Here is a 22,569-nt window from a genome sequence, read left to right as displayed (position 1 = left end):
AAAGGAAGAAGTAAAATTGTCATTATTTGCAAATGATATGATAGTATATTTGGCAAACCCTGAGAAAGTGATGACACAGGTACTTGAGCTAAATAAACAAATTCAGCAAAGTGGCAGGATACAAGACTAAAGCGCAAAAGTCAGTAATGTTCCTATACACTAGAAATGACTTAACTGAAGAGACACTCAAGAAAAAAAAATCCATTCTCAATAGAAACTAAAAAACTCAAGTACCTAAGAATAAACTTACCCAAGGATGTAAAAACCTCTACACAGAAAATTACATAACTTTACTAAAAGAAATAAAAGTAGACCTAAATAGGTGGAAAGATATTCCATATTTATGGATAGGAAGGCTAAACATCATTAAGATGTCAATCCTACCCAAACTGCTCTACAGATTCAATGCAATTCCAATTAAAATTCTAACAACCTACATTGCATACTTGGAAAAGCTAGTTATCAAATTTATTTGGAAGGGGAAAGAGACTTGAATTGCTAAAAACATTCTAAAAAAGAAAAATGAAGTGGGAGGACTTAAACACTTCCTGACTTTAAAGCCTACTATAAAGCCATAGTAGTCTAAACAGCATGGTATTGGCACAAAAACAGACATATTGGTCAATGGAATTGAATCAAGAATTTGGAAACAGACCCCCAGATCTATAGTCAACTGATATTTGATAAGGCCCCCAAATCCACTGAACTGAGACAAAACAGTCTCTTCAACAAATGGGGCTGGGAGAACTGGATATTCATATACAAAAGAATGAAAGAGGACTGCTACTGCACACCCTATACAAAAATTAACTCAAAGAGGATCAAAGACAATATAAGAGACAGTACCATAAAACACCTAGAAGATAATGTAGGAAAACATCTTCATGACCTAGTATGAGGAGGTAGATTCTTAAACCTTACACCCAAAGCACAAGCAACGAAAGAAAAAATGGGAACTCCTCAAATCAAAATTTCTGTACCTCAAAGGAATTCGTCAAAAAGGTGAAGAAGCAGCCAATGCAATAGGAGAAAATATTTGGAAACCATGTGTGATGGTTAGGTTCATGTATCAACTTGGCCAGGTGATGGTACCCAGGTGTCTGGTCAAGCAAGCACTGGCCTAACCATTACTGCAAGGATGGTTGTGGCTGGTTAATAAACCAGAAGGCTGGTTTATTAAATCAGTCAATTGGCTGCAGCTGTGACTGATTACATCAACGAAGGGTGTGTCTTTCATAAAGAGAGAATGCAATCAGCTGGATTTAATCCAATGAGTGTAAGATTTTTAAGCGAGACAGATAGAGGACCTTCCCTTCTTCAGCTAACCAGCGAAGTATTTCCTAGTTCATTGAAGTTGCCAGTTTGCTGCCTGCCCTATGGAATTTGGACTCATGCATACCCACAGTTATGTGAGACACTTTTATAAAAGCTTATATTTATAGCTATCTCTTCTTGATTCTGTTTCCCTAGAGAACCCTAACTAATACACCATGTATTTGATAAGAGACTGATACCTTGCACATATAAAGAAATCCTATAATTCAACAACAATAAAAACAGTTCAGTTATAAAACGGGCAAAAGATATGAAGACATTTCTCTGACAAAGAAATACAAATGGCTAAAAAATAGATGAAAAAATGTTCATATTCACTAGCTATTAGGGACATACAAATCAAGACCACAATAAGGTATCAACTCACACTAATAAGAATGGCTGCCATTAAACAACCAAGAAACTACAAATGCTGCTAGAAAGGATGTGGAGAAATTGGAACTCTTATTGCTGGTGGGAATATATAATGGTACAACCACTCTGGAAGACAGTTTGGCAGTTCCTCAGAAAACTAGATATCAAGTTATCCTACGAAATTTCACTTCTCGGTATATACCTAGAAGATCTGACAGCAGTGACATGAACAGACATTGCACACTGATGTTCATAGGGGCATTGTTCACAATTGCCAAGAGATGGAAATAATCTGTGTTCTTCAACAGAGGAGTGGATTAAAAAAAATGTGGCATACACATACAATGGAATACTATACAGCAGTAAGAAGGAATGAGGTCTTGAAACATATGACAACATGGATGAAACTTGAAGACATAGTACTGAGTGAAATAAGATAGATGCAGAAGGAGAGATATTGTATTTTACCACTAATGTAAACTCCATGAAAAAGGTAAAATAAGTGTATTATAATGTAGAATGTACAGGACTTAGAGTCAGACAGAAGCTATTGAAGGGGGACTGATAAACTAATATTTACAGATATGATAATGAGGGTGAACTTAATGGTAAGGGAATGCACAGGTGTGATTATGGTTCATTAACAGGATTATAAGTATCAGTGATGCATTGAAGGTGAACATGTTCATAAATGGTAGTTTAAAGGCATGTAACCCACAGAATAGCCCTACATAAATAAGTAAGTGTTAAAACGATATACTTATAAGGTATGACACTGGTACAAAGAGTTAACAACAGAGTGGCATACAGAAAAACTATCCATTACATTTTATAAGCTATATTTAATAGGAATATCTTGTCAGCACTACACTAATATTAGGGATGAATAATTAGTGGCTGATAAGAGCTCTGGGATGTTTTATGTTATGATAACTGTTCAAAGTTGAGAGTGATGATGATTGCACAACTAAGTGAAGATAATGTGAGAAACTGTTTATCTTGGGACAAAATTTATATTATGTGAAATTAGGAACCCACTACTTATATTATGTGAAATTAGGAACCCATTACTTATTATGTGAAATTAGGAACCCACTACTTAATCAGGCCCTTGACTTGAGGCTTGCTCTTGTGAATGGGAGGTTAAGACTTCCTATAATTATGCCTAAGAGGCACCTCCATAGAACCTCTTTTGTTGCTCAGATGTGGCCTTCCTCTCTAAGCCCAACTCGGCAAATAAATTAATTAACCTCCCCATGACGTGGGAAATGACTGCTAGGGGAATGAATCTCCCTGGAGACATGGGACATGACTCCCAGGAATGAGCCTGGCCCTGGCATTGAGGGATTGAAAATGCCTACTTGACAAAAAGGGGGAAAAAGAAAGGTAACAAAATAAGGTTACAGTGGCTAAGAGATCTCCAACAGGTCCTGGAGGTTTCTCTTATGCAAGCTCCAGCTAGACATTCCAAATGGCCACAATATGCCATGCCCTTACCAACAGTAGTCCTGAAATACCTAGGTCCCTATCTAAGATTCTATAAAAGATTCACTCACTAAGTTTTACCAATCAGAAACTTAAATCCACCAGTGTTCTATGCCAGACAAGTCCTAAAACCCAGAGGCAACAGCCTCTTTAAGAACAACAATCAGATGCAGCCCCCTTCTCCATAAATGTTGACATTCCCTTTCAATATGAACAAGTTAGGGTGGTCACTGCCTATACACCCTGCAGATGGAGAGATTAAATGAGAGGAAGGGGTAGCAACAGACAAGATAGGATTCAACAAAGGATTATGAATACTGAATTTACACACACACACACACACACACACACACACTAGGGTATTAGAATAGTTTGAAGGAAATACCTGAAATGGTGGATCTGTAACCTATAACACTCTTTGGAATTTCCTCTATAGCTATTCACTGAGTTGTGCTTTAAACATTTTCACCTTTTGTATATACCCTGTATTTCACAATAAGTAAAGAACTGTGGAACAGTAACATAACAATTTTTTAAATTACCTACATAACTGCCTGTTAAGCTGTACACTGAAAGTTAACACCTTTCTCTATATATGTTATATTTTACAAGAATGGAAATAACTGAAATTGTGGAACTGTAATCTGTAACATTCTTCGAAATTTGCTATTTGTTAAATCATACTCCCAAAGTTATCACTGTTATGTATATATGTTTAAGTTCACAATAAAAAAATGCATTAAAAATACTTTGTGAACTTTCTATGTATCAGATCTAGTCCATTAGATGAAAGCCACACCCACAATTCTTTTCAAGATAGTTCTCTCTTTACTTTGCCTATCAGTGTACTGTGGATCAACACCCTAAAGATCCTTAAAAGCCCTTTTTTCTAGCTGAGTCTACTTTTATATCATCAATTGTAAATACTTTTAAGGTCTTAATAAAGGATTATATAGCCACACCCTTGATTTGACCTTTTTCCTAAGGCTATTTCTTCCTTTGAGAATCTTTTGCCATTGGAGAGACTGGGTGTGCTAAACTATTTATTTTCCAACCCAGAATGTCCTAAGCCCTCCATATCTCTTCTAAACTGCTAGAAACTTAACAGTTCATTCTTTAGCTCATCTGTTTTTTCCTACAACTTAGCAAATTCACCTAAACAAACATGGCAAATTGACATTTTCAACATTCTGCCTGGAAATCTCTTTAACTACATCTATGAGTTCATTAGGTACAATTTCTATTTTCCAAATTCTCCAGGCAACAATTTTGCCAAATGTACCACCATAATATAACACAGCGGAGCCACTTGGGGACTGTGGCTCCCTCTTCCAAGTAAAAAGGACAACTAACGATTCTGAACAGTGGGAGCTTTTAACATTATTCTCAGCACTGGTAAGAAACTCCCCGGATGTACAAAGTGTGGCAGGACAGAAAAAGCTTGTAATTACATCTCTCAGGCAGCCCTAATGAGAGAGGCTGTAGTGAGAACCTCTGACCCTGTAGAGAGGAGCTTTAGAATCCTGGTAAGGCATCTAAAAATTTGGGAACTAATTTCTTTCACTGGTCTAGTTCACTGAAAAAGCTCTCCAAGCCATTAATGGTCCAATTGGGGATGTAATTTCAATGACACAAAATCTCCAGAACACAAATGAATGGAACTTCTTGGGTTTCTTTGGAAAGGATATGTGTTGTCTCCCCTGTCTCTCTCCACAGACCACCTCCCTAACCCCACCACCTCACACTCCTGAGGCTCACTGGTGTCTGTATGGCAGAGAAAGCCACAGCAAATATGCATTACTTTGGGGAACAGTACTTTGGGGTGAAAAGTTAACAACAATATGAAAACCACAGGTAAAAAATCCCTTTGAAATTGATATTTTTGAGGACAAAAATTGTTGTGTATCAGGAGTTTCATATGGTCCAACCTAATACAAAAGAGAATACAAAAACTAAATCAAGTAGACTGGATCAGGGGTTTCTCTCCTAATTATCTGAGTAGATAAACAAAGTAGGGAATTGTGAAAGAACAATGATTCTTTCTTGATCGATTTAAAATGAAAATCAAGGCAGAATGATTTCATTGCATTAAGTAACTCAGAGAAAACTCTAGTGCCCAAAATACGCAGCAAGTACTAAGTATACAATTTGGTGAGTTTCGATAAATGTGATGGTAACCATCATGACAATCACGATATAGAATATTTACATCACAAATTTCCTTGTGCCCCTTCCCAATTAATCACCCCAATGTCTGCCCCCAGGGAGCCATTTTTTTGCTTTCTGTGACTCCAGATTATTTGCCTTTCCTACAATTTCATATTTCTGGCATTTTCTCCACAGTATAATGTTTTGAGATTCCATGTTGCTGCATGTTTCCGAAGTTTGTCCCTTTATATGGACAAGCAGAATTCTATTATATGGATATTTTATAATTTCTTATCCACTTGGGTTGTTTCCAGTTTGGGGCAATTATGAATTAAACTGGTATGAATATTTGAGTTCAAATAAGTAAGTTCAAGTAAGACACGTATTCTAATTTCTTTTGGCTAAATACTTAGGAGTGGAATGGCTGAGTCATATGGTAAGCGTAAATTTAACTTTACTATAAGAAACAATCAAATATTTTCCAAAGTGAGCATAAGCATTTTCCATTCTGATCAACAATGAATGAGATTTTCAATTGCTCCACAAAGTTTCCAAGACATGGTATTGTCAGTTTATGTTTTATCCATTCTAGTGTGTGTTTAGTGGCTTCTCATTGTGGTTTTAACTTGCATTCCCCTTGATGGGTGTTTAGTGGCCTCTCATTGTGGTTTTAACTTGCATTCCCCTTGATGATTGATGATGATGAGTATCTTTTCATGTGCTTTATGCCATTCTAATATCTTCTGTTGTGAAATGTTTGTTCAAATCTTTTGCCCATTTTCAAAAATTCGGATTATGTCTTATTAAGTTGGAATAGCTCATTATATATTCTAGATTTACGTCCCTTGTCAGACATATATACCATAGATAATGTCTCCCAACCCATGGCTTACATTTTCATTTTCCTAATGGTGTCTTTACAAGAACAGAACTTTAAAATTTTGAAATCCAAATTATTATTTTTTATTTTGCAGTTTGTGCTTTTGTGTCTTTTCTCAGAAATCTTTGTTTACTCCTGGGGTAATGAAGATTTTTCTGTTTTCTTGTCTTTTTTTAAATAGCTTTAGATTTTAAATTTAGGACTATGATTCTTACCAAGTTAATATTTGCACATGGTAAGAGGTCATGGTCGAGATTTATATCTTTTTCCAAATGGATATCCAGTTATTCAAGGTCCATTTGTTAAAAAGACTTCTCATTCCTCAGTGGGATGCTTTGGTGTGTAGGTGTACCTCTGAGCTTTGATTCTGTTCCATTTACCTAATTCCAATTCCACAATATCTTGATTACTATAGAATTATAGTAAGTCTTGAAATCAAGTAGTAAGTCCTGCCACTCCATTCTGCTTTTTTTGTTTGTTTTGTTTTTTTTTTTTTGTCAACATTATTTGGCTATTCTATGCAATTTAAGTCCATTTAAATTTTTGTTTGGTCAAGTTAATTGACATAATTCACGTACACTAAATTTCAAACAGCACAGCAAGTTTATCAAGCACCTTGAAACTGTCACCTCAAGTATCATAAGTGGTAGCAGGATTACTTGTTTTAATCTATAATATTATTAATTATAATAGAAAACCTAGGTCCTTGGAAAAAAGAGGAATAAAAACAAAAAAGAGGGATAAACCAACACTTGTAGAGATCCTGTAACTGGACTGGATAGGCAGTGTACTTGAACAAATAGAAGGTCTCATCTGGCTCTGTAACTGCCTAGCTACATGACTATGGATATAACAATCTTGCTATGCTTTAATTTCTCATATGTAAAAATGGAAACTATCTACCTCATGTAGTTGCTATAATTATGTAAAATTCTTAGCATAATGCCTGGCTCATAGCACTCAGTAAATGTTAGCTATTTTCATCAAGCCATGAACCCTATGAAGTCAGCATTATTTTCCCCATTTTTAGAAGAGTAAATTGAGGGTATGAGTTTTTTACCCTAGGACTATTGCTTCCATTCCCAGGCAAATATCTTTAAATTGCCTCATCTAGCCTATTATACTTTAATACCAACTATTCCCTTTCACCTTATAAATGCTTATTAATCTGAGTGAATGAATTTACACTGTCAAAGTCAATTGGCACAACATTTTAGAAGACAATGTTTGCTGACCTAATGGAATCTTTAAATACTGGTTCACAAAAGGGGGATGCAAAATGAGACGAAATGGTTTCAGTGGCTGAGAGATTCCAAATGGAGTCGAGAGGTCACTCTGGTGGACATTCTTATGCACTATATAGATAACACCTCTTAGGCTTTAATGTACTGGAATAGCTAGAAGTAAATACCTGAAACTACCAAACTCCAACCCAGCAGTCTGGACTCCTGAAGACAATTATATAATAATGTGGATTACAAGGGGTAACAGTGTGATTGTGAAGACCTTGTGGATCACACCCCCTTTATCTAGTGTATGGATGAGTGGAGGAATGGGGATAAAAACTAAAGGACAAATGGGGTGGGATGGGGGGATGATTTGGGTGTTTTTTTTTTCACTTTTATTTTTTATTCTTGTTCTGGTTCTTTCTGATGTAAGGAAAATGTTCAGAGATAGACTGTGGTGATGAACGCATAACTATGTTATCATACTGTGGACAGTGGCTTGTCTATCATGGATGATTGTATGCTGTGTGAATGTATTTCAATAAAACTGATTTAATAAAAAAAAAAAGATTATGGAACAATCTAATTTTTCTCACTGATTAAAATTGCTTTGCATGGTTAAAAAAAAAAAAAAATACTGGTTTACCCCTTCCAATATCCCATGATAGTGAAAAATTCAGGCAAAAGGATGGCATTTCAAGTCAGCAGCTCCATGGAATCCTCAGAAATACTTTTTGAAAACATTAGCTTTGCTTTTAGGATACAGAAATACTTTTTATGCAAAGCAAAACAAGCATACACATTAAGCATATTTCAATGGGAAGAAACTATGAAGAAAAAGGTAGAATTGACTGCATAAAAACTAAAAATTTCAGAACATTAAAAAATTGTATATTACTAAAAATGAAATTAAAAACAAATGATAACCTAGGGAAAATATTTGTAATGTACATGAGAAAGGGCTAAAATCCTTAATATGTAAGAACCCATACAAACCAGTAAGAAAAAGACAAAATACTCAAAATAAAAATGGACAAACGCTAGGAGTAAACAGTTTTAAGAGTTGCCAATATATTTTTTAAAATGTTCAAAGTCACTATTTTCAATCGTAAAAGAATGGAAACTGGTGGGAGTACAAATTGATTTCTCAGGAAGGCAATTTGGAAGGCAATATGAAGGAAATCAATCAATACTAGGAAGTAGGAAGATTCATGAAAGTTTTATTTATAATAGGGAAAAATTGGACATATATGTCCAATAATGTGGGATTGGTCAAATTATGGTTCATCTATATTATGCAGTCATTAAAATAATGACATATGACATATTATTAAGTTAAAAGCAGTCAGTCTATAAATAAGTATATATCTACCCCCACACACAGGTACTATACACACCCACACACAAAGATACTCACACATATGTAGAGTGTGACCCCAATTTTGCAAATATTTTAAAAATAATTAGATGTATATTTTTAAAAATATTAACAGTGGTTACTTTTAGATAGTGGAACTAATTTTTAATAAACATGAAGAGCTCCAATAGTAGGGGCTCTAGGGCAGAAGGGAAGATGGCTACTTGTGTGAATTTTTTTATTAACAGTTTCTAAATTGGGAGCAGTCCAGTAAACTATGCCACTGGAACACATGGGAAATGTCTCTCATGAGACTCAGAAATTTAAGTAGGCCTAACAGCAAAAACATTTCACCCAAGAAGTAAAGAAATAATTTTTTCTATTTATTATAATTAAATACCAAAAAGGAAAATAAAAACAAATATAAAAATATTTGCTTTAAAATTAAAATACAGTGAGACTTATAAAATAAGAATACAATTAAAAATACATTAACTGGGTATCCCCAAATCTATATTAAATATAGGATATTTATGAAATTCTTCAGAAATTTAACATCTATGCTTTGAGTAATGCTTACAGTTTGTTTATAATTTTCAAACTAAGGAAGGAAGCAGTAAATAATATTTCTACCCAACTTATTATTGTCCAAAAAGAATGATTCTGGGTCATTTCTTGCTTGTCTTTTCTAATACCCATTCAATCACCTGGAGGGAGAAAAAGAAATATGATTTTGGTGCAATTCTATTGAAAACACAAGTAGTAGAAAAATACATTGTTAAAACTTCAAAAGAACATAATAGAAATTTAAAAATAAATAATAACATGCCCAAATCTTCTTCTTAAAGATACACTTTATTTCCTAACCTAAGAACACTCTGCTGGACTTCCACTGCACAAAATGAAGTTTTCCCTGGACAAAATGAAGATTCTGCTTCATTTTCCCACCTTTATTTGTAAATGTGTAGAAAGGGTCACTGGAAAAAAATAAACTAAACTTTGAGAAAAGCTAATCAAAATGATTTATTTTTCTAGCCCTTTGGACTATTTACTTTTCTTTTTAACATTATTTTAGAAACTCTTTGGCTAACACAGCAAGATTAAGATTACTATAAATATCTTAAACCAAAGAGTTTTCATTACGGACAGAGTTGATAACACCACTCATGTAAGTCTTACTGCATTTACATCATCATAGCTGCCCTGAAACAAAATATCAGTTTAATTTAACGTAGTCTCTTGGGAGTAACTCATTTACCTGTATAACATTGCTGTTTGCAGTTTTCTTCATTTCCTCAAATAGACCCCTTGAAGTTTTAAGATCCTGAACATAACAAAATATAACATTTTACATTTTGCACATTAAATTACACAGAATAACTCATTATTAAATAAACTTGGGATTATCCTGTTACCCTACAACTACCAACATGATTACAGAAATACTACAAAAAATGAGAGTTTATAACTTACAGCCATCCTGAAATATCAAAATATTCTAACCCAAATACGTCTGTCTCCCTCCCTTCTTCCCCCCCCTCCCCTCCCCAATCTATCTTATACAAAAACCCATACAGCTCTCATCTCATTTTCACAATAGCACTGACCTAATCTAAGCTCTATCCTGGACTCTGGGTATCCACCAATGCTTCATTATTTAGGAAATGAATATATAGTTTGTATTTATTTTTCAGATGAAACATCTTTTTTTTCTCTTTTTAGTTGTTTCACTCCACTACAGAGGATGACCAAAGGAAAAAAAAAATGAAGTCTCTGACTTATAAAAAATTAATATTTAGATCTGTAAAATTAGATGTTAAAGTTAAAAAAAAAAAAACCTAATTGTATTTAAAAGCTCTGACTTAAATGTATTAAAACGCTTAATTAAAGAAAAGCAGTCTCCTGCTACACTCCCAAGTTATGTTCCATAGAGGCAGCCACTTTCTATTCTTTTAATTATTTCTCTTATGTATACTTTCATGTTTCTAAATAATATGCTCATACTGCTACTTACTGATTTAAGAATTTTAGACAGTCACTGCAAGTATCAGTTATAATGGCTAAGTATACAAGTTTCATAGGCTACCTACCTTTTTTTCCTCTCAGTAACAGTTGCTCCACAATTTCTGATTAGTAAATGCTCAGTGTTTGTATTATTATATCTCGGAAAATACTGTTCAATCTTGACCTTATAATTGTATTATGGTTATAGTTTCCCTTTTCTCTAATTATCCTATAGTTAATAACTACCTGTTTATTATTTTCATTTGCTTAATTTTCCATATATGTTTTTCTACCCACCCTCCACCCCCAAATGCTGCAATAGATTAGTTAAATGTACAGCAAATTTTTTTTCAAACTACTCAAGTATACTGGATAATCTCTGAGTTCAGGTTTTTTGGTTGTTGTTTTTTTAATTATTTTTTTAACCTGGAGATTTCTCTTTCATTGCCTGCTCTAATTCAGTCTAGTGGCTCCCTAGGCCTATTCTGTTAGGACTTGTCTTCCCCATTGTACATCAGTTTCTGTTTCATTTCTTGATTCAGTGCTTTGTTCTCCTGAACTTCATATTCTAGCAGCTTCCTCACAAAGACACATGAAACAAAATTTTTTAGTCCTCCCACATTTGAAAGTATCTTTATTGAATCCTCATATCTGATAGAATTCTATACTGAATACCAGATAAATCACTTCCCCTCAGAATTTGAAGATACTTTTCTATGGTCTTGCGGTGCCCATTGTTACTGTGGAAAAGTCCAATGCCATTCTGATTCCTGATCTTTTGTATGCAAACTACTTTCTCTTCTTGGAATCTTTTAGGAAATGTTCTGACTATTCCAAAGGGTGTGAAATTCCACAATCACATAGCTTTTTGTGGAATTTTTATTCACCGACCTGGGAAATCAACATGCCCTTTGCAGCAAGAGGCGTTTGTCTTTCAGTTCTGGAAATGGTCTGTTATATTTTTTTTTATAATTTTCTATTATTTTTGAAACTCCTATTATTAACATATTTTCATTATCATATTCTATTAGCATAGATCTTCTGGAGTCATCCTCCCATTTTCTTGTTCTGTTTTCAATGTTTTTGTCATTTGGTTTTAATTTCTGGAAATTTCTTCATCTCAGCTTCAGTCTATTGAATTACTTTTATCATAATTTTATTTTCAAAGAGCTCTTTCAAGTTCTACATACTTTTTTAAAAAACATCATCCTGTCCTAGTTTTATGAATGCAATTATCTTCTTTCTGAAAGAATTACCGTTTTCATGAAATTTTCTTCAGCCTTCTGGCCCTTTGAAATTCCATTTATTCCTTTATGTTTTGGTATTCTTTTTTCCTTTATGTTAAAATCTTCTTCAAAAGTCTGCTAATCCAGACTGCCCATTCTTTTTAAAAAGTAAGATACTAAAAATCCTATTGAAAGCTCTCTTTGTAGGGCTTTTTCACTTGGGGCTTTAAGGTAGGTGATAAGTTGGCTGTTTTCACTGGGGCCCCTAATTCTTCTTTCTCTGGAGACTATTTCCTACAATGTCACAAAAGTGGAGGTAGGGAACAGCATGTGTAATACATCTTGTAGTTGATAATGTAGGAGAAGGACACGGGAGGAAACTGAAAATTTCCCTGTTCACTTTGTAGATCTTTATTTAACCCACCTATTTTCCTCTTGGGCATCTTGCCCCTGCTTTCCATGATAACATAGTATCTTCAGATCCTGAGCCTCTCAGAGATTGTAATGGCTAAATTAGCATGATTCTCATTAGTATTCTACTAGGCAGGTACTTAGATCATAACTTCTTTCAATCTGTTATGCTACTCTCCCAGGGGCTTTCTGTTGTTCAACAATGTACTAAAAACCTTTCTATAGTTTTCTTCTTGTCTTTTCACTTTGCTTTTTATGGTTAATACTGTCTTTCCAGAGGTATTTTCAAATGAAAGGGTATTGAATGCATATGGTCAATCTGCCACTTCAACCAAAATCCACATATACCTGATTAAAACCAGAAACTTTTAACACTGGATAACATAAAACCATCTAAGTTTTAGAAAAATGTCATCTGAGTGGCTGACCTGCCCTATGTCTCACAATAGGCTGATAATGGATCCAAAAATTAGAAACAGGACTCCTTGTAATTCTCCTTTCACTATATTATGAAATTACTAATTAAACATGTTTTGAAGCTTATCATCAACCGTAAAATCAAAGGTTTGTTAGGGGAAATGTTGAGAATACAAGTTAATATGTAGTTTTCCATGTAATGAGGACAAAAATCAAATAAATAAAAAATTAAAAATATTTTGGCTTCAATTTTTCCATCTCCAATTTTAAAAAAATCTGACAAGTTATAGGCTATTAGCACTGAAACATTAGAACATGAACTAACTTTTAGCATTAGTAGAGAAGACACTGTACCTTTAGATAGAACTTAGAGATTTCAAAGAGACGCTGGCTGCACGCAGTAAAACATTCATGAGCCTCAGTAATACTGTGTTTCTTCAGGGTTTCAGTAACTACTTCTGTCAGTATCTTGAATAGGATAAAATATATGACTAATATTTCTCAGAAAAGGCGCAAACATATTTCAACTTTAGAGTTCAATCCTGTGAATTTCACAATCACTTAACATAAAACAACTGGGAAGATATCTGTAATATTTACACAATCATACATGCCATAGGATAAAATCTGGTAGCAGGAAATGACTGAGGAATCATAAGCAAGGAAATCAAATCATGAGCTCCGAATAGAAATAAATAGGTAAGTGTTTTATATTATGGAAAATTTCAAACATAAAAATGTAGAGAGAGTATTTGACAACAAATCCCCACCTCTGTAAACCCATCAACCAGAGTCAACAATGATCAATTCATGGCTAGTTTTGTTTTATTTATACCTATACCCACTTACCCACCATCCTTCTCTCAATGGATTATTTTAAAGTAAACCCAGAGATCCTTTCATTTCAGTCATAACATTTTAAGACATATATTTTAAAGGAATCTAAGGGGATTTTTTCTCATGTAGAACTAAGAAAGATGGGAAATAAATCTTTACCCGTGTGTGTTTCTGTGACCTTGATTCCTTAATTTGCCTTGATCTTTTTGATTCTTGCACATTTGTTTGACCTGAAATGGACTTTGTAGTGACTTTTGGAGTTTCACAGCTAAGAACTGGAACAGATGGAAAAGCCATAGATAACGACCATTCTTTCTGGGGTCTTCTGGATGTCACTACATGATGATGATGATTACTATTGCCACTTGGTTGAGAAAGAAGAGAATCTGAACTTTCAGACTTGACAAGTCTATTGTGGAAAAGCAAATCAAGAACACAGATTAAGTGAATCAAAAAAGCCTATTTTCTGTCCTAAATATTACAATTATATCCATTCAAACATAAATCCAAGGAAAGCAAACAAAATTTCTTACAACTATCACTTTTAACACATTAAGCAATTAATCCATTATAATGTTGCTCCTTTAGTGCTTCAAATGAGTGACTACAATGTAGAAAACAATGACTGGCAAACTAGAACTTCAGCTAATATAAGGAATGCAAAACAATATTAGTAACCTTCCCTTATTTACATAAATCTGCTATGCAGGCAAGGTGGTACTATTTATAGATTCAATACTCATTCCCTGTTAAGTATTTCTACTCTTCCATTAAGATAAGTCTAACAAAGAAACCACAAACTGTGTCTTATTCTACCTGTGCAAAATAAGTAATGTAACTAAAACATATAGAAATAATACTACAAAACTAGTTCTTGTTTCAACCTTTCTAAAATATCCATATTTGCTTCTGTCAAGATCCACATTTTTCCACTTACAAGGTAGGGTCTTACAGTCTTCAATTCTGCTAACCTACAGGCCACAGTGTACTTTCTTTCTAGAACATTTTTATTTTTTATTAGTCACAGGTCAGAAATAAGGAATAGTTACAAAACACAATATTCCAAATGTTACTGGATTTGCTTTTTGGCTTTATCAGATATAAAAAGTACCATGAATTTATAAAGTCCTTGTGAAAATAATTTGTTTTTTCCATATCAGGGAAATAGTATTCTAATATTTTTAACTGTTTGAAAAAAGATTTGTAAGTTTCATTTTCATGCGTTTCATACTTTTCAAAGTTTAAAGTAATACAATAAGAATTTAGGCCTTCCTTTAAGATGCCAAGGACCTAAATTTGAAAAAGGTTCTAAAAATATAAATTCAATGGAAATGAGGAGTGCTTATTTCACAAACTGCTAATTTCTGATCAAATATTCAAACATTTTATTTAGCTAGCAAAAAAAGCATCTAGAAAGGTTTCATATAGTGCATTAATATGAAGGCTTTAAAGCTATATTTTATATGTAACAAGTGGTTTTAAAATGGTGTCTCATGAAACTCCTAAAGGAGCCAACACAGGGGGCAAGCAGTGAGGGAGAGGGAAGGAAGCAATGAAAGGAAAAAGCTTATTCCCAAACACCTTCTTCAACAGAACAGCTCAGCTGCTTAATCTCTTGGTAAGATTTCCATCGTTTCATAGCTTAAAAACTTTGCAATGCATTGTGCTAATGGACTGTGTATTAGCACATAAAGAAAGAAATTGTGTGTATTAAGTCATTTCTTTTTATCACTTAAAAGCAAAATCATCAACCTCTGACAATAAAAACAAAACTCCTGGTATGAAGGAATTAAACTGTCTAAAATCTATCCAGAAAGCAACAGGAAAATATGTAATACCAATATGAAAAAAAAAGTAACCCTAGAAACTAAAATACCTTCTGTCAAGATACTATTTTTGTACATTTATTACATCACCTTTTTTTGGGATACAGGCAATTCTGGTCTTTTGATCTCCTTTTAAATTGGGATACTTCAGTTCGGAGTTCACACTGTAAAGCTTCTCCATCAGGGACACTTCCAGGCTCTGACAAAACTGCAGGAGATGGAAGAGGGCTCAACACAGTAGGTATTGGAAAACCTTCTCTGGTGCAGGTAGTTTGAGTTTCATAACGAATAAGACGAGATTGAAGTTCAGAAAATCCTCCATCTCTTTCTAAAGCATTTCGGTCATCCAAGCAATATCTAAAATGAGGGAAAGATCATTAAAATCAAAGACTCCACAAGAGCAAAGACTTCCCTGTCAATTATAAAGTAATAAAACATTTAATTTTAAGGAAAGGTTTTAAAAATTCTTACTTCGGTTCCTAATAATTGTTAGAAGGTTGAGTGAATGGCCTATTTCTCTCACAAGTTGGGCCTCAATGTCCCCAGCTACAGGAGCATAAATATACAGTAAAGGAAAACTGAGTCACAGATTTGTTTGTTTATGGGAACAGACAGGCAGCAGAGAACAGAACTATTCCTTTATAAAATAAGGCAGGTTTTCATAAAAGCGTAAGTGTATATATTGATAAATAAAGCTCTATGGATATTTAGGCCCACCAGGAAACAATGTCCAAATCAGTCTTAATTTAATATTTTGGTAAATGATCATGAAGAATATATCTCTTACAAATTCTCCAAATCTATATGTACCTTAAGATTTTTCTATAGTAAAATAAAAACAACAGGAGAAAAAGAAGTAGACAGGTGAATCTCAGAATGAACAAAACTAAATTACAGTATTTGGGGAAAAGTAATCTAAAGTATGATTATATGATAGATACTTCAGTCATCTGTTAAAATGGAATATTATAGCCTAATCCATGCAAATCAGTACTTCAATGAATTTTGAGGGCCAAAGGAAGAGAAACATGTGGCATGGGGGTCAATATTGTGGTCTTATAGCACAGAAAATGTTAACATTAGTATATTTCCTCAGAAAAGAACAATATTTCTAATCATAATATAAACAGTTTGCTGGTTTCAACTTTCAGATTCAAGTTATACAAAAAATACTTAAGTATCTTAATTAGGTTCCACTAATAGGCTAGGAAGCCCTAAATTCTCATCAAACAAAATAAGAGAAATATTGCTTATAGCTGATAAAATAGGAAGTAGAAACTTAAATGTATTATTTAAAAACACAACAGAGTAGAAGGAGGGGCAAGATGGCGGCACAGAGTGGAGTGGAATTTAGTTAGTCCCCTAGAGCAACTAACAAACAACCAGGAACAACTAGTAAATAATCTGGAATAACTGCTGGGGGACAACTGTGACTGTCCACACATCGTACACCAACCTGGATTCAGTGGAATGGCTGAGATCGCAGCATAAAATCTGTAAGTAAAAACTGTGGACCTATGCCGGGAGCCCCATAGCAGGCTGAACTACAAAACCTCACTGTGGGAGAAACCAGCAGTCCCTGTTGGGTGCAAGCAAATATAGCTCAGCCCAGCTCCAAATGGGATCTCAACTAACAAATGTGGACTGCTGAATACAAGGTACAAACATAGACAAACCCCCAACAAGCAGACAGAGGCTTTTAGTGACGACCGACCTTAAAGAGCCAGAAAACTCCTGTGTCCTGGGAAAGGGAGCCCAGAAGACCAGGTGTTCTCTCTGACTGATGGGCGAAACTGGGGGCTGTGGACTGGCTCTGAAAGGGGACTTTCTTTCCCTTTTTCTCTCTCTCAACCTGAGTGGCCCAGTGGAGAGAGCCTCAGCCATTTTCAATTCCTAGAGCTCTGACCCAGACGGCGGTGGAGATAACAGAATCAGAGGGACAAAGAACAATTCAAATGCAAAAGATAATTCCCTAGGGGGTGTATCTTCCCTAAGAGGAAGGAGGTGGGGACCACCTCTACTGCCCCCTTCCCTTCAGAACTCAGACTCCAGAGCCTGGGAGAAAACAGCAAAAACAGAAACTAAAGGGGCTACATATCCTTACACCAGTGGGGAGAGACAGGCTGACAGGTGCCACCTGCTGGGAGGTTAGGAAAAGCACAGTAGCTAGAGACCTCACAGAAAAGTCTGTCAATCTCTAAGACACACCTGCAGGGAGACTTGAAACTGAATATAACCCCATTCTGAGATCTGAACTCGTTCCAGTCTGGGAAAATTTGAGGTAAGCAAGGAAACCAGATGCCTAGACAACAGAAAACAATAAACTACACTAGGAAAAACAAAGATATGGCCCAGTCAAAGGAACAAACTTACAGCTTAATTGAGATACAGTTGAGATATTGTTTCATTTTACTGATATACTAAATTAAAGATTTTCAAAGAAATGTGCTAAATCAAATAAAAAACCAAATCAATGAGTTCAGGGAAGATATAGCAAAAGAGATGAAGGGTATAAAAAGAACACTGGGCAAACATAAAGTAGAAATCTAAAGTTTGAAAAATCAGCTGGCAGATTCTATGGAAATAAAAGGTAGTACAAGAGATGAAAAACACAATGGAGACATACAACAGCAGATTTCAAGAGGCAGAAGAAAACACTCAGGAACTGGAGAACAAGACATCTGAAATCCTACACACAAAAGAACAGGTAGAGAAAAGAATGGAAAAATATGAGCAACGTCTCAATGAACTGAAGACAACATGAAGAGCATGAATGTACGTGTCATGGGTGTCCCAGAAGAAGAGAAGTAAAAAGGGGCACAGGCAATAACAGAGGAAATAATCAATGAAAATTATGTCACCTTTTATGAAAGACATAAAACTACAGATCCAAGAAGTACAGTGTACCACAAACAGAATAGATCTGAATAAACCTATGCCAAGACACTTAATAATCTGATTATTAAACGTCAAAGACAAAGAGAGAATCCTGAAAGCAGCAAGGGAAAAGCGATGCATCACATACAAAGGAAGCTTGATAAGACTATGTGTGGATTTCTCAAAAGAAACCATGGAGGCAAGAAGGAAGTGGTGTGATATATTTAAGATACTGAAAGAGAAAAACCGCCAAACAAGAATCCTATGTCTGGCAAAACTGCCCTTCAAATATGAGGGAGAGTTTAAAATATTCTCTGATAAACAGACAATGAGAGAGTTTGTGAACAAGATACTTGAACTACAGGAAATACTAAAGGGAACATTACAGAAAGATAGGAAAAGACAGGAGGGAGAGGTTTGAAACACAGTTTTGGGTGATGGCAGCACAGCAATGTAAGCACACTGAACAAAGATGACTGTGAGTATGGTTGAAAGAGGAAGATTAGGAGCATGTGGGACACCAGAAGGGAAGAGGAAAGATAAAGACTGGGATTGTATAACTCAGTGAAACCTAGAATGCTCAACAATTGTGATAAAATGTACAAATATGTTTTTACATGATGGAGAACAAATGAATGTCAGCCTTGTAAGGTGTTAAAAATGGGATGGTACTCGGGAAAAAAATACAATCAATGCAAACTAGAGACTATAATTAACAGAAACATTGTATTATGCTTCCTTTAACGTAACAAAGGCAATATACCAAAGCTAAATGTCTATAGGAGGGGGACATAAGGGAGGGGCGTGGGACTCTTGGCATTGGTGATGTCTGACTCTTTTATTCTATTTTAGTTTAATTCTATCTTTCCTTGTTGCTTTTTAGCTGTCATTTTTTTCTTTCTTTTACTTTTTATTTGTCTCTCTACCTTCTTTGACTCTTCCTCCTCCTTTGTGGAAGAAATGAGGATGTCCTTATATAGACAGTGGTGATAGTGGTGAATGCATAAATATGTGCTTATACAGGAAACCATCGATTGTTTACATAGGATGGAACGTATGGCAGGTGAACAAAACCATCTTTAAAAAAAAGGGGTTGATGAAGAAACCTTGAGGGCACTATATTGACTGAAAAAAGTCAGACACATAAGGACAAATATTGCAAGGTCTCACCGATACAAACTAATTATAATATGTAAACTCATAGACATGAAATATAAGTTACCAGGATATGGAACGAGGCTAAAGAATGGGGAGCAGTTGCTTATTATGAGCAGAATGTTTAACTAGGTTGAACTTAAGTAGTTAGAAATGGACAGAGGTGATAGTAGCATGTTATTGTGAGAATAACAGTGCTGAATGGTGTGTGAATATGGTGGAAAGGGGAAGCTCAGAGTCACGTATGTCACCAGTAGGAAAGTTGGAGGTTAAAATATGGGAATGTATAAAACAGTGAATCTTGTGGTGGACAATGTCTGTGATTAACTGCACAAATATTAGACACCTGTTTCATGAACTAGAACAAATGTATGAGACTATAACTAGAAGTTAATAATAAAGGGGTATACAGGGAAAGAATATAACTACTGCAAACTATGTACTACAGTTAGTAGTATTTTAACATTCTTTCATCAACAGTAACAAATGAACTATACCAATACTATGAGTCAATAGTGGAGGGGGGGTGACTAGGAGTATGGAAGGATTTGAGTTTTCTTATTTTTGTCTTCATTTCTTTCTGGAGTAATGAAAATGTTCTAAAAATTGAAAAAAAAATTAATTGTTGTGATGGATGCATAGCTGTACTATGGGCAACTGATTGTGCACTTTGGATCTTTGGATGATTGTATGGTATGTGAAACATTCTCAATAAAATTAAATTACAAAAAACAACAGATGTAAACAACAGAAAAAATTGAGAAGGTGAACCAACTCCTGATTTTTCATAGCAGGGAGTCAATAATATTTTACATGTAGATATAAAGAATATTGATATAAGGAGATTCTTTAAGAATAAGAGAAGTAACCACCAGGGAAATGAAAATTAACCAAATAAATATTTCTCCTGAAAACTGGAACTGGAGTAGGGAGGTATATAAGGAAACAAATCGTTGGTTTCATTATGAACTTTTCTAAAACGCTTAATTTTCTAGGTCTTCAGTGATAATTACAAAAGGAGAAAACAACAACAAAAAGAGTTCCTGTTCATCAAATTTTTATATACTAGAACAAAGGAAGCACTCAAATTTGATTCAGATAAACATAGGGCAAACAAAAAGTAACATTTAGGAATCACTGCCCAAAAGATTTATAGGTAAAAATATGAATAGTTTCAATAAAAGGTTTAGCTAAACTCAAGACTATTTGGGAAATACTCCTAACCTTTTGATGTTAAAGGGAGAACAATAACCCTCTCAAACAAGGAGTTCTTCGGTCAAATATTAGAAATGAAAAGCTGGAACAAGCGGCATTTCTTCTTTTTATGATTCAGTACATATCTGACTTGCCTGTCTACTGTTCACAAAGCAATTTTTAAATTATTATCTGAAGAACTTAAATTCAAATTAGCATCCCTACAGGACAAATTTCAGAATTGATTCCATATTGGATATTGTACTTCCTACTGCCTATCTTAGGCCCTCAAATTTTGAGTTCAACTGTTTTTTTCACACTCAGATGTTTAAGATCCGGTAATTACATGATTTTGATACTGCAGAGAACATGAAGCAAAAAATTACTGGCCTAAAGATGACCAAAGAGACATCTACAACTGAATAGCAGCATCTATGGTTACACAGTTTTACGAAAGAGTACCTTATATATCTTATTTTTAATTTTAAATGTAGGATTTCAAATTTTCTAAAACGTCAGGAGTGACTTTTCAACCAAAAATATACAACTTTAAATAAAATGTTGTTTTTGTCTCAAAAAACCCTATTAACCAAATGATATTATGCAAAATGACTACTTTGTGAGAGAAGAATGAGAGAAACTTGCTACAAGAACCCAGTTAAAAGGATAGGAGGTTTAGTTCATCCTCTCTCTCAGATTCCCCTGATTATAAAAGTTAGTGTGCCCTATAGAAAATCTGGAAAGTATAAAAAGATATAATGAAAAACAATCAACCCTAGCACACAGAGAAACCTATTAATAATTTGATGAATAATGAAGAGACTTTAAAGATTATTATACTTCTTGTATTGGTTTATAACTGAATTTTTAAAACACTATTCAGTGAGCATATTCTCATGTATAAACTTGATTTTCAATGGCTTCATAGAATTTTCCTTCCAACATTTTATTATGAAAAAATTCAAACATACAGAAGAGCTGAGAGAATTTTAGAGGGAACAGCTGTATATCCACCACTTGCATACTATCATTAACATTTTCTATATATGATTTATCAATCTACTATCTATTCATCCCTCTATCCACCCCAAAACCCAACTTACTTTTCTGACCCATTCCAATATAAATTGTGCATACCTTTGACATCTGTACATTTCTTCCCAAATACTTCATCAGGCATATCACTAACTAGAGTTCAATATTTGTTTAGTTTTTTCATGTGATGTAAAATTTACATACAAAGAAATGTTCAAATCTTACACCTGTGTAACCTAAAGCCACACCACGACAAAGAACATGACCGAAAGTTCCCACACATCCCCTCCGTTATTCCCCACTCTCATCTATCAAAGGTAACTACAGTTGTGATTTTTTTTCCACCATAGATTAGATTTTCCTATTCTACAAAACCATACAAACAGATTCACACAGTAGGAACTCTTTTATGTCTGGCTTCTTAGACCCAGCATAATTTTTTTTTCACATTCATACATGTTGTTGCATGTATCAACAGTTTGTTCCTTTTTCTGCTCAGTAGTATTGCTTGGTATAAATATACCACAGTCTATTTAGCCATTCTTCTATTGATGTACACCTGGATTATTTCTAGTTTTGGGTTATTATGAAAATTGCTATGAAAGTTATTGTAGAAGTCTTTTTGTGGACATATGTTTCATTTCTCTTGGGAAAATACTTGGTATTGGAATTTCTGAGTCATAGGGTATGAATTGTATTTAGTTTTATAAGAATCTACTAGATCCTTTTCTAAAGTAGAGATATCCTTTTACACTCCAACCAAGAATGTATGAAAGTTCTGATTGTTCCACATAATTGCCAG

The 22,569-nt window shown here is 34.4% G+C and overlaps 1 protein-coding gene across 1 annotated transcript in view; it reads right to left on the bottom strand.

The window, feature by feature from the left end:
* Nucleotides 1-9,163: 9,163 nt before the first annotated feature.
* Nucleotides 9,164-22,569, bottom strand: part of LOC119509478 (MDM2 binding protein) — a 116,740-nt gene continuing 103,334 nt past the window's right edge. The window contains 5 exon segments of the mRNA XM_037803522.1: nt 9,164-9,492; nt 10,044-10,109; nt 13,198-13,311; nt 13,840-14,089; nt 15,597-15,863. Of these exon segments, the coding sequence (XP_037659450.1) occupies nt 9,454-9,492; nt 10,044-10,109; nt 13,198-13,311; nt 13,840-14,089; nt 15,597-15,863 (736 nt within the window). The 3' untranslated portion in view covers nt 9,164-9,453.

The sequence above is a fragment of the Choloepus didactylus genome, chromosome 14 (genome assembly GCF_015220235.1).
Source record: "Choloepus didactylus isolate mChoDid1 chromosome 14, mChoDid1.pri, whole genome shotgun sequence".
Classification (NCBI taxonomy): Eukaryota; Metazoa; Chordata; class Mammalia; order Pilosa; family Megalonychidae; genus Choloepus; species Choloepus didactylus.
The sequence above is the reverse complement of the archived record's forward strand: the minus strand, read 5'-3'. Positions and strand labels throughout refer to the sequence as shown.